General features: G+C 41.8%; 1 protein-coding gene across 2 annotated transcripts in view; it reads right to left on the bottom strand.

Moving 5' to 3' along the window:
* Nucleotides 1-14,949, bottom strand: part of SEC24A (SEC24 homolog A, COPII coat complex component) — a 54,567-nt gene that overhangs the window by 20,745 nt on the left and 18,873 nt on the right. For both annotated transcript variants that reach the window (XM_054975862.1, XM_054975863.1), the window contains exons 6-11: nt 12,739-12,911; nt 10,885-10,987; nt 9,814-9,940; nt 9,245-9,354; nt 6,554-6,666; nt 5,812-5,930 (exon numbers count right to left, since the gene is read on the bottom strand). In XM_054975862.1, the coding sequence (XP_054831837.1) occupies nt 5,812-5,930; nt 6,554-6,666; nt 9,245-9,354; nt 9,814-9,940; nt 10,885-10,987; nt 12,739-12,911 (745 nt within the window). The remainder of the gene's footprint in view (nt 1-5,811; nt 5,931-6,553; nt 6,667-9,244; nt 9,355-9,813; nt 9,941-10,884; nt 10,988-12,738; nt 12,912-14,949) is intronic.

Genomic DNA, 14,949 nt, shown 5'->3' with positions numbered 1-14,949 from the left:
GCATGTTGGTTTAAAGGCAAGAGAGAGTAGCTGCTGGTACTGAGAAAATTGTTGTTCTTGTTGCTTAATTTTGCTTATTTGCTTATTTGAAACCTGAGGGAGTCAGAGTTCGAGCCACACCACAGCTGAAGGTACACAAGGAGGAAGAGAAAGAATCTTACAAAAAAAAAGATTTGCTGGAGCTTATCGAGTGGGTCCAGCGGTCCATTGACCCAAATTGGAATGGCATACAGCCCCAACTGAGAATGACAGCTTTATATAGCATTAACAAAAGAGGAATAAATTGACCTTTGGTATAAAAAAATTCTTAAGAATAGTTAAAGTCATTTGGGTCTTCCCTATGACAGATTTTATGTGAGCGTTCCAGATCAAATCATAATTAAACATTCCACCAAGATATTTGAACTGTCTAACTTCTTCGATGGGTTCTCCAAAAATTTGTCAGGGGTATTCTTTCAAGCATTTTGACTTAGAAAAATCTCAAGATCTTTGTTTTGGCCAAATTTATTTAGGCCCTTTAAGAACTTCACCATTGTGGTCTCGTTTGATATAGTGACTCTGGGTATAGTTATTCCTCAGATCCAGACACTTCAGAGAAAGATGGCCTCCTTCCTGGACCCAGACATAGGGCATAAAGACCTTGTTCCAGCGGTGTGTGTTCTCGTAATAAGGCTACAAGACGGCATCAAGTCCCACCTGCAGCCTTTCATGAGGAAGGAACCATGCATGTTGGCAATCATGTGCGACCCACGCATCAAGGGTAGCATTGCTGAGCAAGCCAGAAAGCTCACCATCTTAAAAGGCAAGCTCTATAACTGGGTGTGGCTTGCTGCAGGCCAAAAGGGGCATACTGTCAGCGAAGGGGATAGAGGGGGATTCACTTCTGTTTCCCCTTAACACCCCTTCTCAGCAGGTTCCCCCATGGCCACTTCCGAGATGTCCCTGGGAGGCCATCAGGGAGCCACTCTGTCCCTCTTGGAACATGAGGTATGTGAGCTAGGATTCAGCAGAGACAATAGTCAGGGGTTACCTTTCAGAGCCCTGCAAGTTGCTTTCCACCTATCATCTGAGCTACTGGGCCAAGAAAGAAATGGTCTGGCAAGACCTCTCACAGCTCAGAAGCTCCTCTCATGCCCGCCAACAAACATGCAGAGCGAACTTGTCTTTTCCCATGCGGGTGACATTGTCAGCCCTCATGGCACTCGCCTGCTCCCCTGGGGAGTTGAACAGTTGCTCTTTGTGCAGGTCAGCTTGCCACCCTTCAATTTCCCAGCTCTGGACTTTCAGAGTGAGTGAAGCGAGCACACTTTGCGGCTTGCAACTTCTGTCAGCCCATGTTGGAAAGGCGGGGGAAAGTGCTCTTCCCAGACCAGCAGTTGACACACCATAAAATGCACACTCCTCTCTCCCTCACTAAAGAAAACCCCACCAGCCCAGCCAGCACACTCTTGGACCCTTGGACAAAAATATGCAAAAACATAAGAAAAGCCGCACCCGAAATGTTCTTTTGCCACTTGTACACCAACATACCCCATCAGGATGAACTTCAAGCCATTAGAAACATCATCCCTGACAGGACCACAGCAGATCTTGCCAATGAACTCTGCATGTTTGTTCTCACCCATAACTACTACAGGTTTGGTGAGAACCTATACTTCTAAATCAATGGCACAGCCATGAGCATCTGCATGGCTCCACAGTATGCCAAAATTTTCATGGCAGACCTCGAACAATGTTTTCTGAACTCCTACTCACTGGCACCTCTCCTTTACTTGAGATTTACTGAGGACATTTTTATTGTCTGGACCCATGGCAAAGAAGCTCTCAAGAGATTTCACCAGCCTTTCCACAACTTCCACCCCACCATCAATCTAACTATGAATCATTTTACACAAGAAAGAAACTTCCTGGACACCACAGTACAGATACACGAGGGACACACAAGTACCGCATTATACCAGAAACCAACAGATTGGCAAACCTATCTTCATGCCTCTAGATACCACCCCAACCACATCAAGCAATCCATTGTGTATAGTCAAGCCCTACACTATAGTCACATCTGCTCCAGGTACAACTATAATGTAGGGCTCAGACAGAGATACTCACTTGAAGGATCTGCAAGAGGTATTTTTTCAGCTACAATATCCCCCTGACATGGTGAGAAAGATGATTGGAAAGGCGAGAATGACACCCAGGGACAGCTTGCTACAAGGCAAGCCCAAAGAAAATAAGAGAACACCGCTAGTGGTCACTTGCAGCTCACAACTCAAGCCAGTTCAATGCATTATGAATGACCTACAACCCATGCTGGATTGTGACATTTCCCTCACCAGGCACTGAGGGGCCAACCTTTTCTTGCTTACAGACAGCCTGCTAACCTAAAACAACTATTCACATGCAATGATAAACTACTTAACAGTAACATGGACTCTGGTACCAAGGCCTGCAACAAACCAAGTTGCCAACTTTGCCCTCATATAGATCCTAACTTGACATGAGCACGAACCAAAACATCCCAAACCACCTGATTCATGGTTGATTGCTATTCAACGAACCAGGAACCACAAACTTCCATGAACTTTTACCAGTTCACAAACTGGTTCGTAGCTCATGGAATTCAAACACCCAGCGCCGGCTTCTGAAGCCGGTGCAGGGCGTTTGAAACTGACAGCCTCCTTCTCCTGTCACCTCGAAGCAGCAGGAGAAGTCTGTCAGTTTCAAAACACCTCACGCAGGCTTCATCCTATTGGGTGAAGCCAGTGCGGGGCATGTGAAACTGACAGCCCTGTTCTCCTGTCCCCCGAGTGGCAGGAAAACGGAGCTGTCAGCATCACTCACTCCGCACCGGCTGAACCCAGTGTGGTGTGAGTGAAACTGACAGCCCTGTTCTCTTGTCCCCCGAGTGGAAGGAGAATGGGAGCTGTCAGTTTGACAGACCCCGCACCACCCTCAGCCCATGGGCTGAACCCGGCACAAACTGACAGCTCTCGTTCTCCCACTCAGGCGGCAAGATAACAGGGCTGTCAGCTTCACTCACTCCACACCAGCTTCAGCCCATTGGCTGAACCCAGTGCAGGGTGAGTGAAACTGACAGTCCTGTTCTCCTGCCGCCCAGGGCAGAGGGAGAACAGGGGCTGTCAGTTGACAGACTTTGCGCCGGCTTCAGCTAGGGCTGACAGATTTACTTACCCCGTACAGGCTTCAGCCCATGGGCTGAAACTGGCGTGGGGTCTGTCAAACTGACAGTCCCCATTCTCCTGCCACCCAGGGCAGCTGGGAAGGGGGAGAGTTTGAAGGGAAGAAGGTTCCCCGTGCCACTTGCAAGCCAGCTGGAAAGGGGGAAGAGTGTGAAGGGAAAACGGTTCCTTGCACTGTTTGCACGCAGTGCAGGGCACCTTCTTCCCTTCAAAGTCTCCCCCCACTTCCTCCAGCCAGCTGAAAAGGGACAGACTTTGAAGGGAAGAAGGTTCCCCGCACCATTTGCAAGTGGCATGGAGAACGTTCTTCCCTTCAATGTTCCCCCCCCCCTTCTTCCAGCCAGCTGGAAAGGAGCAGAGTTTGAAGGGAAGAAGGTTTGAAGGAGTTTGAAGGGAAGAAGGTCCATCGGCTGAAACCAGCGCAGGTTGTGTGAAACTGACAGCCCCGTTCCCTTCCACCCAGGCAGCAGGAGAACGGGACTGTCAGCTTCACTCACCCCACACTGACTTCAGCCCATCGGCTGAACCTAGCGCTGGGTCTGTGAAACTGACAGCCTCGTTCTCCTGCTCCTCCGGCGGCGGGAGAAAGGGGCTGTCAGCTTCACTCACCCCGCACCGGCTTCAGCCCATCAGCTGAACCCAGCCATGGAGTCTGTGAAACTGACAGCCCCATTCTCCCGTTGCCCAAGCGGCAGGAGAATGGGGCTGTCAGTTTTACACACGATCAGCGGCGCCAGCCTGTCTGGCTTTACAAACCGCTGATGACTTGCACAAACCGGGTCAAAAATGTCTTGGAGTTCGTGGAAAACGCGATCCCACGAACTGCATTTTCACGAACCACGAATAAACCTGATTTGTGCATTTTTTTGCTTCGTATTGTGATTTGTGCCCACCTCTAATCCTAACACCATCACTGGACCCAATATCAGCCAAACGATCTCAGGTTCATATTCCTGCTCATCCTCTAATGTGATTTATGCCATCCCGATTTATGCCCTTCCACTCTCTATATTGGACAAACTGGTCAGTCCCTTCGACAAAGAATTAATGGACATAAGTTTAACATCAGAAATCACAGCATTCAAAAACCCGTGGGGGAACATTTCAACCTTCCAGGACATTCAGTTGCTAACCTAAAATTAACAGTTATCCTGCAGAGGCATTTCAAAGGAAGATTAGAAAGGAAGACTGCTGAATTGCAACTGATAATGAAGCTCAAGACAATGCATCTACCTGGACTGAATCGAGACTTAGGCTTCCTGTCTCATTACCAACGCTGATTTCTCCACATCCATCACCCTGCTGCATACCCCGCCCTATTCAATCATGCCTGCTATTGTTATTCACTGGCTTTTGTCACTTACCAGCTATTGTCATTTGGCACCTGAAATCAATACTCTCACCAAGATATAAGGACAAATGGACTCACATTCTAGTTGTATCTGAAGAAGTGCGCTGTGACTCACAAAAGCTCATGCCCTACCATAGATGCTACTAGACTCTTGCTCTTTTCTATACTACAGACAAGACTAAGATGGCTACCCATCTTGATCTAAGTTACAACTGCGTTTGCTTGCCATTACCTGAGCTTGGTTGTTTTGATGCTGTGGGCCATGTTCTGTTCTGTGGTGTTTCCCACTGGCCCTGGGTTCTGCCTGGCTTCAGTGAGCGACACTGGTTCTGTTGGGCTTGCAACAGTGCCCCTTGCTTCACTTAGGTTTTGGTGGAATTCGCTGGTTTGACATGATTCTCTGGTTTCATGTTGGTCTCCTTGCTTCACCGTGATTCTGGGGGATTCCATTCCCTTGCTTCACTTTGGTTCTGTCAGGCTCTCTCTGGGTTGAGCTTGCATTTGGGACTGTGCCTTTGGCCAGTAGCTGCCTTTCCCCTATGTTTCTCTACCATAGGAAACAATGGAGAATGGCTGGGGGCATGTTTTTTGACCCCAGGGTCCAATCTTCCTGAAACTCAGGGAGGGGGTCATTAGTGTACAGTCAGAAGTGGGTTTCCTGCACATCTGGTAGATTTTTCTTGAAAAATGCCCTCCCCTCACCAGCCAGCTATTTTTTCCTATTGGGAATAATGGCCAGATAAATCTGGGATTCTCTAAATCTTGCTGAACTGCATTAGAGAATCTTATCCAGATTTCAGCAATATCAATTGGATCAACCAAAATGTTTTTTGGTGCACACAAGCTTTAAGCCAGTTTTGAGGAGATGGAAGGGCTGAGAAGCACTAGTATTTTTATCTGCAGGTTTCTAGCCACAAACCAGCAGATTATGTATTGAATTCTGAGTTCCACACATGGTAAGCAGATAAACATAACTAGATTTGTTGAAGTCAGCATGTTAAACAAGTTGTAATGTAGTAAGTGATATACAACTGGCCATCTTCAGATATACCTACCAGAAGAGGCACAAGCAGTTTCCCTACACAGAAATGATCTGTGTAGAAAAATCAACTGGTGTGGCTAATACTACATTTGATTTTTTTTTCTTGAAGAAACTAAATTAGGTCATTGACGGAGAGAACAGCTTCAGTATGGCACTTTGTATGCTAAAGTCTTAAGGGATACGTAATAAATTTAACATTACAAGTGATTTCTACCTACCTTCAATATCTGAAACGATTAACATCTGAGGTTGAGAGAGACCTTCCTGAAGGCTATAGAAATGGATTGTACTGTCAAAGGTTATAAAGCCTATTTTTGTTCTAGTATTTCCTGGGAGTCTGAAAATGTAACACAGAAATTTAGCATTATATTTAAGAAAGGTCTAAAGAGCACATACATACCATACAGATATTTTCTACATAACATATCTGTAGTATATTGTCCTCTGGATATAAATAATCTTTTTGCACACAGTTATCAACCCAATATTCAGATTTGTTCAGAGCACAGAAAATTAACACTTATGCAGCAATATATAATTCTAACACCACAAATTATTCAGTGTTCCTTTTATAAGAAAAATATTTGACAAAACTTTGAAATAGATATGAATTAAAAAGCAGTGCAGAAGCACCCTCTAAGATATATGCCAACAACCAAAGGATACAGCCTAAACACAAAAAAGTACCATGAAGCAAACTGGCATGTTCAATACAAGGAAATCAGGAATTAGCACATTAAACTTTTCTGGGCTTTGCATAAATTTACGACCTACCTGATCAATGCTCTCCCAAAGTTACTCACAGTGTGAAAAAGTTGCATATACTAGATTGAACTTGCACTAATTGTGTATCTTGCTACATTTTAAAAGTTCAGCACATAATAGAACTGATAATAAATTGGCTCAACCAAGCATAGCAAAAATATTATCATTAAAAGACTGAAAAGATACAGAACTTACAAATCTAGATTGTCCAGCAAGGTCTTGCATACAGTGTTCAAGTATCCCGTTTCTATTGCATTATGAGACACATCAAATACAAAGAGGTACACAGGAGGTTGAGGTGGACGTAGCTGAAAAATTAGCAGTTAAGTTTCAGTTATTCAAAGCTGTCAGACACTGTGACCTGTCTGTTTTAAATAAAATTACCAACTCAAACGGTACAAGAAAGACTTTTGACAAGGGGGAGTAAAATAAATCAAAAGCGAGCAGCCAAACACTGAATATGTTCCTTTAGTCCCTTGATATTAATGCCAGGAAGGGAAGTCAGGAATTTAAGATTGTGTTGAACTCATTTATTAAATGTCCCATGTTCAAGGTAGCATAGTTTTTCAAACAGCAATATTATCATAGTGGGATGCAGAAGCATAGAAAGCTAGGATGACTGTGGAAGAGGAATCCAAATTTCAGGTTTCATTTAGCCACATCTTTTGAAGAGCAGTCCAAACCTGAATTCTCCTTACAAGCTAAAATGATGAAACTGAGGCTCTCACACTTTGGTCATATCATGAGACAAGACTCACTGAAAAAAGACTGTTAAAAAAGGTGGAAAGCAGTAGGAAAAGCGGAAGACCCAAAGCGAGATGGCTTGATTCAATAAAGGAAGCCAGCACCTTCAGTATGCAAGATCTGAGCAAGGTTGTTAAATGATAGGACATTTTGGAAATTGTTAATTCATAGAGTCTCTCTAAGTTGGACAACACATAACACATACACACACACACTACACACACCAACCATGCTTCCAAATACCAAACACATACAAGCTTAAGTATGTTTTTAGAATTCTGAGCCAGATTTGCAGAGCCAGATAGCAATAACACACATTGCTATCTTTGTTTACTTTTAAAGAGCACAAGACTTTTTTGCTTGATCTTTATGAATGAGGTGACTTTTTTAACCTGACTTCATACAAAGTTAAGCATCAAAAAGTTATAAACCATGCCTTAATCAAACCCAAGAGCAAACTGAGGCATACAAGAGTAATTGAGCAAACACAAGCAATATATTGCAGTAACCTTGCAGATTCACAACAGAAGAGCTTCTACTCAGTGGGCAGGATCCCAAAATGCTATGCACATACACTAGATTCCCCATGAACTGCTTCTGATGGTTAAGGACACTGGAGGGGGAGGGGGAGAGAGATCCTGATCCTTTTAACTGGAGATGGAGACCTTCTGCATGCCCTACCACTGAGCCACTGCCCCTCCCCCATATGACACCTTCAAAAGTTTAAAGAGCATGATCATGTTTCCCCTCCGTCTTCTCTAGGCTAAATATAAGCCAGTTCCTTCAACTTTTCACTGCAGAACTTCTCTTCAAGACCACCAGTCTTTGTATTGTCGAAGGCTTTCACGGCCGGAGAACGATGGTTGTTGTGGGTTTTCCGGGCTGTATTGCCGTGGTCTTGGCATTGTAGTTCCACAGCTGCTGGCGAAACGTCAGGAACTACAATGCCAAGACCACGGCAATACAGCCCAGAAAACCCACAACAACCACCACCAGTCTTTGTTGCTCTCCTCTGATCTCTTTCTAATTTGTCTCCATTTTCCTCAGAACTGGACACAGTAGTGCAGGTATGCTCCAAATAGCACAGCACACTACTTGGAAATTGAATACTATGCTTCTATTAATGCAGCTTAAAATCACAGCCTCTTTCGCAGTTGCATCTCACTGGTGACTGAAATTCAGCTTGTGAACACCTGCATTCCCAAGATCCTTTTCACATGTGCTATTGCCAAGCCAGGTATCCCTATGCTATACCAGTGCAACTGATTTTTCTAAATGCAGAACTTTACACTTGTCTCTGATTAATCTGATTGTTAGTTTCAGTCAAACTTTCCATCATCTCGAGATCATTTTGAATTTTATTTCTAAGGTGTTAGCCACCCCTCTGTTTTATGTCATATTTGCTTTCATATAGTAAACCTTCATACAGCATAATTTAAGAAGCTTTAAGGCCTGTTTTCAACATCGTGCAGAAAGCTGCTCTTAAAAGGGAAACAATTGCTGAACTGCATAGATGCAATCCTTGAAGATTCCTCTGTAGATTACTGTCCAGAATTATATCCTCCTATCTTATGGGCCCCATTCTAAATCTTTAGCATAGCAAGATAATATCAATATGGCAAGATTGAAAAACTAGCTTTTTTAGAAAGCCGTGGGTAATGGTACAGCAAGTACCCATTATTTAATAAGATCTGCAAGTACATTTGCAACATTAATATTAAGGAACAAGCTGAGGACCTGCAAGGAGCTGGGGTGAGGAGGAATGAGAATGTTCCCCTTCATCCAAATCGTTTCCTCCATGTTACTTTAAGTTTTTACAGATTTTAGCAGTTTCTTTTTTGTCTCCAACCTACGCTCAACTACCTTCAGCATTCCATGGCTACTGGAGGACAGTATTTTACAGTATCTTAGTATGGTCAGGTGTCACTCAGCCACTGAGGGGTGAGGGTGCCTCTTTTAAATTTACTTTACATACTTCAGGAATCCCTAGTATGTACAAAGTGCTAATCTGAAACTCATCCTGACCAATTCACTTAGTGCAAACCCACAATTTCAAGTTGTGTCTCAACTAATTCAGATCCTTATAGATGATATTAAAACAACAAAAAATGCCAGTGGGGGGGGGGGGAGGAAATATCTCACCATGTATTCAGAGGGAGCCATAAATTCAATTGTAGCATTTTGAACCTCAGGTCTTTTATGAGGTTCTCCATAAACTCTTGTCACGGGATTGTACATGAATTCCTCAGGAACTGTAAGAAAGAAAAACTGTAATTGCACTTTACAAAGATACTAGCACTCTAGAGATTATTCTACTTATAACTGTAGTGGGCCCTAGCATTCCCTATGGAAGCCCTAGAGATATTACAAATAAGGTCACATTTGGCAGTACAAGAACCTAGGAAGTGTTGGTAACTGATGCCATAATTATTTCCCACTGGAATCAAGGAATTAATGATATCTTTCAAGTTCAAGATCATAACATTCAGAATAAGAAATATCAACTCAGGTTCAAACTAAAAAAAAAGGGGGGGACAAGCACACAGCTCTTCTGTTGCCTTTAAAAGCTCCTTTATAGCCACACATGTTCAGACTAGGGATATGCAGGAAGGGACGAAGCTGTTTAACAGTCCCATTTCTTGCAGCCTTGTCCAGTTTGGTCTTCAGTAGAAGTTTAGCAGATTAATGTTCATTTTGTAAAGAAAACTTACCATCATTCACTCTGTAACATAAGTTGCATTTCCATCTCCTTTGGTCAAGAAAGCTGACAAAAGGATTGATATACGTCCTGCAGCTACGACACCTCACAATTGTGCTGGAAGTTACTACCGGCAGTTGCTGGGGGAGAAAGGGCACCAGGAATTCATTATGTAAGGTCACACAGATGCCCACTTCCTGCTCATGCCTCAGAAACAGTTATTTAAATATGAGCATTGCCAGAAGCTGATGTCTGACTTCCACATGACCATTTAGAGCAGGAATTCTAAGTACAATCCAGTGCTGTTAGTTTGACAGCATTAGAAAAAAGCCATAATTTCACATGCAATGTAGAAGCAGGGACTACACAAAACTCATGGATAAATGCTTCAGACACATATTGCACTAAACTCAAAATAAGCTGTTTTAACACAAAATGCTTAGGGACAGGGCAGAAGAGAAACTCCTGGGTGGGCTTGCAATACATATGAAACAGCAAAGATGAACAACATGCGGAGATGCTGATCATATTTGAGTGCTAACATACTTGGTAATATATGCTTCTCCAGCAGTCATAGCCAGCCTACATTGCAAGGCACATTGAAAACACATACAAAGGGAATCCTTTATATGAAGGCAGCTCAAGGTGCAGAAGCTGTCTGCATTTATTACTGATGCCACAATTCCCACTAGAATCAAGCAGTTACTCCCCAGCCTAGAAACCCGCAGCCTATTTGCAAATAGCAACCATCCTACAAAATCAAAATCAGGCAAAGGCAGACTTTTTTTGAATGCACATATACCTTGATTTCAACTTTAACAGTTGAAATGAATGACAAGATAAAATACACTCTATGGCTTCCTTAAAGCTTGTGCAAAGTATGTTTTTGTCATAGGAATGCAGACAAAATGCTTAAAGTTGGAAGGTCTCCATTAAGTCTGCTGTTCCAAGTACTGTATGCTGCTGAAATTTCATCTGGGAGAAATGTTATTTTTCTGGGGTGAAGTTAATACACACTTGAGGAAGTACCTTGTTTTGAAAGTCATCAGTAAGAGAATATGAATTTTTAAGTAACGCATCATACCGATAGGTCTTTGAAAGGATGAAGCAGGAGCCCCAAAGGAAGTTTGGCTTTGTTCAATAAGGCCTGAGTTTGAGGAATGTTAGTCAAGGTACATCGGAACAACCTACACGAGGGATAAAGGATAGATCAAAGTTACCATCAGTGGTCTTCATCAATTCATGCCGGCCTGCATAATTTCCACAGACCCTTCTCTCCAGTTTTACCCAAAGGAGACCAACCATCTGTTCTGAAGCGTTTCAATTCAGGAAATACATTCAGATTTAATTTTTTAGAATTTGCAGTAGACTGCAGTAGGGAAGGCAAGAAAGTCCTATTCTGTAAATGTTGCTCTACTTCCAGTAATTTGGATTCAAACCACTGGATTTTTGAAGAAACCTAACTGAACAGCAACTACAAGCTACATGCAGGCTCTACATACACTGTTGCTCTAAAGTCATGATTCTTAACATACAAGACAAGACATCTTAAGGAGGTACTGAAAGTTGTTACTCCCCTTACTAGTTTGTGTTTCTATGCAAGGGTCTAATATACAGTCACTGCATGGTGAACACACAAGCTCATAATTAGCTTCTACAACAATTTATTACATGAACTGCCTGTGACATGGAGTGTCTGCATCAGACTTCCTAGCACAAGCTAAGGGTTATAATCCACATGAGGAACTTCTCAACATTACAGCTGCAATGTGGAGGTTCAGGTATACAGAATCTGTTTGCAGCAGCTTTCTAATGGCAAGATAATGTGCAAATTAGTCCATACCTGAGGACTGCAGAAAGGTTCAATTTCTGTTGGTTGATTATTCTAGTGACCAATGAAATAGATGTCTATTTGTTTTGGTATTGTCATGGCTTCCTAGCCCTTAAAGAACTTTGAAGCCACAAAATCCTGGTTGTTCTCATTCTAACACCTCTAGGCCCAAAAACTTGCTGATCATTTCAGTAGCTTAGCTATTCTTCACTTGTTTCTCTCCATGAAACATCTGGATGCATAATTTTTCTCCTATGATTTATAAATGATAACTACAAATGAGTGCAAAGGGCATCAAGTTTAATAAGCAAAAACGTGTTAACTTTGGGGCCCCTGCTGCTATGTAGGAAATATTTTATCTGTAGTTAAAGTATATAGTCTAACAATTGTAAACACTTTATTGTCCTTGTGTAATTTCTGCAAGCAATAAACATCAAGACTAAGAAAGCACAGAAAATACTGAAACTGCTCTGGCCTCAGAGAACTTCAGTTTTTAAATATATTGCATAAACAACTAAAGGAATTACACTAGGCCTTTCCAATGGAGACCACATCGCACTTGTGGAACTTTCTAGCCCAAAAGCATGAGGTCATTTCATGGTGGAAAATGTCCATTTGACCTAAAAAAACTGCATGAAGGACAAGAACATCTGAACAGTTTTCATAAGGTGAGTGTGATTTTAGCAGATCATCCATTTGTCATAATAGTCCATTTAACATATTACTTTGCAGGCTATCTTGCAGTTTTCTGAGAATTTTACAATCCAAATATGTCAATATTCTCTCTTACTTTGCAAAAGTTAAACTGATTACAAAGCAGATTGGATGTGTAATGTTCATATAAGTAATTGCTACTGCAGTAGTTACAATAATGCTAGATAGGCATCACATTAATTAAAGTAAGAACTATGTTAACGAAACAAAGATCAACCGTTTAAGTATTTAAACCACTGATTTTTCACCATTATATATTTTGTTTTTGTTAAGATCCCAGGAAAGAGTAAAGCATGACTTTATATGACCACTGGGAGTTCCTTCTGGACATATTAAAGTGAAAAAGCAAATTTGAACTTTGAACTTTGTTGAACAAATCCTAGCTAAACTTACTCTGGATTACAGTTCAGCTTCTGAATATCTTCATGCAAATTTGGGACAGGTGCCTGCAGGGGAGTTGCAGGAAGTATATTTCTGTCTTGAAGAAGGTTGATAGATCTTAATCCTTCTTGATGAAGACTCAATCCACCCATAGATGCAGCTAAGTTATTAGTTCCCATACCAGGCTAATGAAAGGAAATCACAAAAGTTAGCCAGTTGACTACACAGAAAACACAACACAGAAAAGTGTATTCAATAGAGTATCTGCTTTTAATATTTATTAATTGTACTAATACTACCTTAGGTTAACCGACTACCTAAACAATAGTCCATACCTTCCAGTATAAGCAGAAGTGAGCTAGCCTTCTGGTACAAAAGCCAATGTGGATAGCAAGGATTTCTTGTTCTAGTTAAGAAATTCAGACGATTGCTTTGAGCCCTGCTTGGGCTTCCCCCCACTCAACTAGCATTCTATGGTCTGACTTAAATGACATAAGAACTCAACTGTGCAAGATTACACTTGCAATGTCTCATTTATACTAGGCTACTGCCCATGCAAAGCAGCTATGCATGGTCTGTGCCCTGGGCATGTGTTGCACTGGTGTGCTAATTAAGGACACACAGCTGCTTTGAACAGGTAACAGCTCATCTTAAAGGAGATGCTGTGTGACTGGAAAATCCCATAGGTTCATTTGCCTTGCCAGCATCACAATTAAAATTAGGCCTTAGTTACCCTTCAATGTAGTTGACATCTGTAAAACATGTCCCTCAAAACAGGAGGATCAATATCACTTGCCTCCCATTAACCACATTTGAGATTCCCCCCCACCACCATTCCTTGTTACATTTGTGTCAGAAGAAAATATTTACCAAGACTTACAAGATAGCAGAGTCGGTGAGTTGCTATTAAAATGCCATTTAAATCCCCTTCCCACCTTTCTTACTTCACACAAGACAATACACTTACTTAAGGCAGGTCAATTTAAAAAGCCCTTGCTAAATATCTCAACACTTAACTATTTAAACAGGGTACTACTAATGGGGGTAATGATAGAAAGAAAGAGGGGATAAATCTCTATAACTATAACAAAAAAGTATATGAGTATTAAAGGACTATGATTTGAAAATTAGGTGAACTGTAAAAAACACCTTATTCCCTAACCAAGTGAATGTTAATACATATTGTACCTATAGAACATCACATCTGAACAATGAATGTATAAGACACCCTCACTTGCATGTACAGTATATAATGTATGCATGTATGTACAAAATGATACATAAAATTCAACCCACCTCATATAAAAATACACTGTTTAATAATATTCAGGGAGTTCAGCAGGGCAAAGAATGATCCTCAACGCCACTTACAGTTGAAACACAAGCTGTAAGCACAGTTGGAAAACCTCTCCCAAGCAAAATACAATATAAACTTAAGCAGGCCAACTTCCCATCTCTCCTTTTCTCCTTCCTTTGACTCTCACTTGCTCTCAACACTTTTATGAGAAACATGGTCTGGAAGGGGCCTGCACATACATTTGGGGAGACCACGTTGCTTTGTCTTCCTAGTTTACAAAAAAATATTTTCTGGCACAGGTAGGGTGGTCTCCTGAATATTTGTTTTACTTTGTTTTTGGTTCTTTGCACTAATCGACAAGTTTATTTTGCCCGCCAAACCATGAAATTTGCAGTTAGAAGAATCAAAGTAGATGCAAGTGAGGAATTGTAGAGGAAGGAAGAAGAAATTTCAAAAGTTCCCCTACGAGCCCAAATCCTAGGTGATCTTAAGTCAGTCACACTGTCTCAGCACAAACTTAATTTTAAGGGTTGTTGTGAGGGCAAAAGAGAGAAGGAACATATGCTGGCTTGAGCTCCATAGAAGAAGGGAAGATAACAATGCATTAGGTGTGTGCATTCAGATATACACAAGTCAAAATCAAACCCAAAATTAGCTGTTTTGGGTCAGCTCGGAGACATTCAAAATGACCCCAAATACTCGCAAAATTGTGGGAGTAAATAAAATTTATCTCCTGGAATTTTGGGGTGTTTTGGCTTCCATGAGACACAGAAGTGAGGAGACAGGGAAAGGAAACTGGTCCAAATAGCTATTAGTTAGAGTCTGTCCCTTTAAATTTTAAAAGGACTAGAAGTCCCACCTAACAGCTCATAGTCAGGAATAGACATGGGCACGAACCAAAAAAAATTACCGAACCAGAGGATTGT

Source organism: Eublepharis macularius, chromosome 4 (assembly GCF_028583425.1).
Source record: "Eublepharis macularius isolate TG4126 chromosome 4, MPM_Emac_v1.0, whole genome shotgun sequence".
Taxonomy (NCBI): Eukaryota; Metazoa; Chordata; class Lepidosauria; order Squamata; family Eublepharidae; genus Eublepharis; species Eublepharis macularius.
This window is presented reverse-complemented; position numbering and strand designations above follow the sequence as displayed.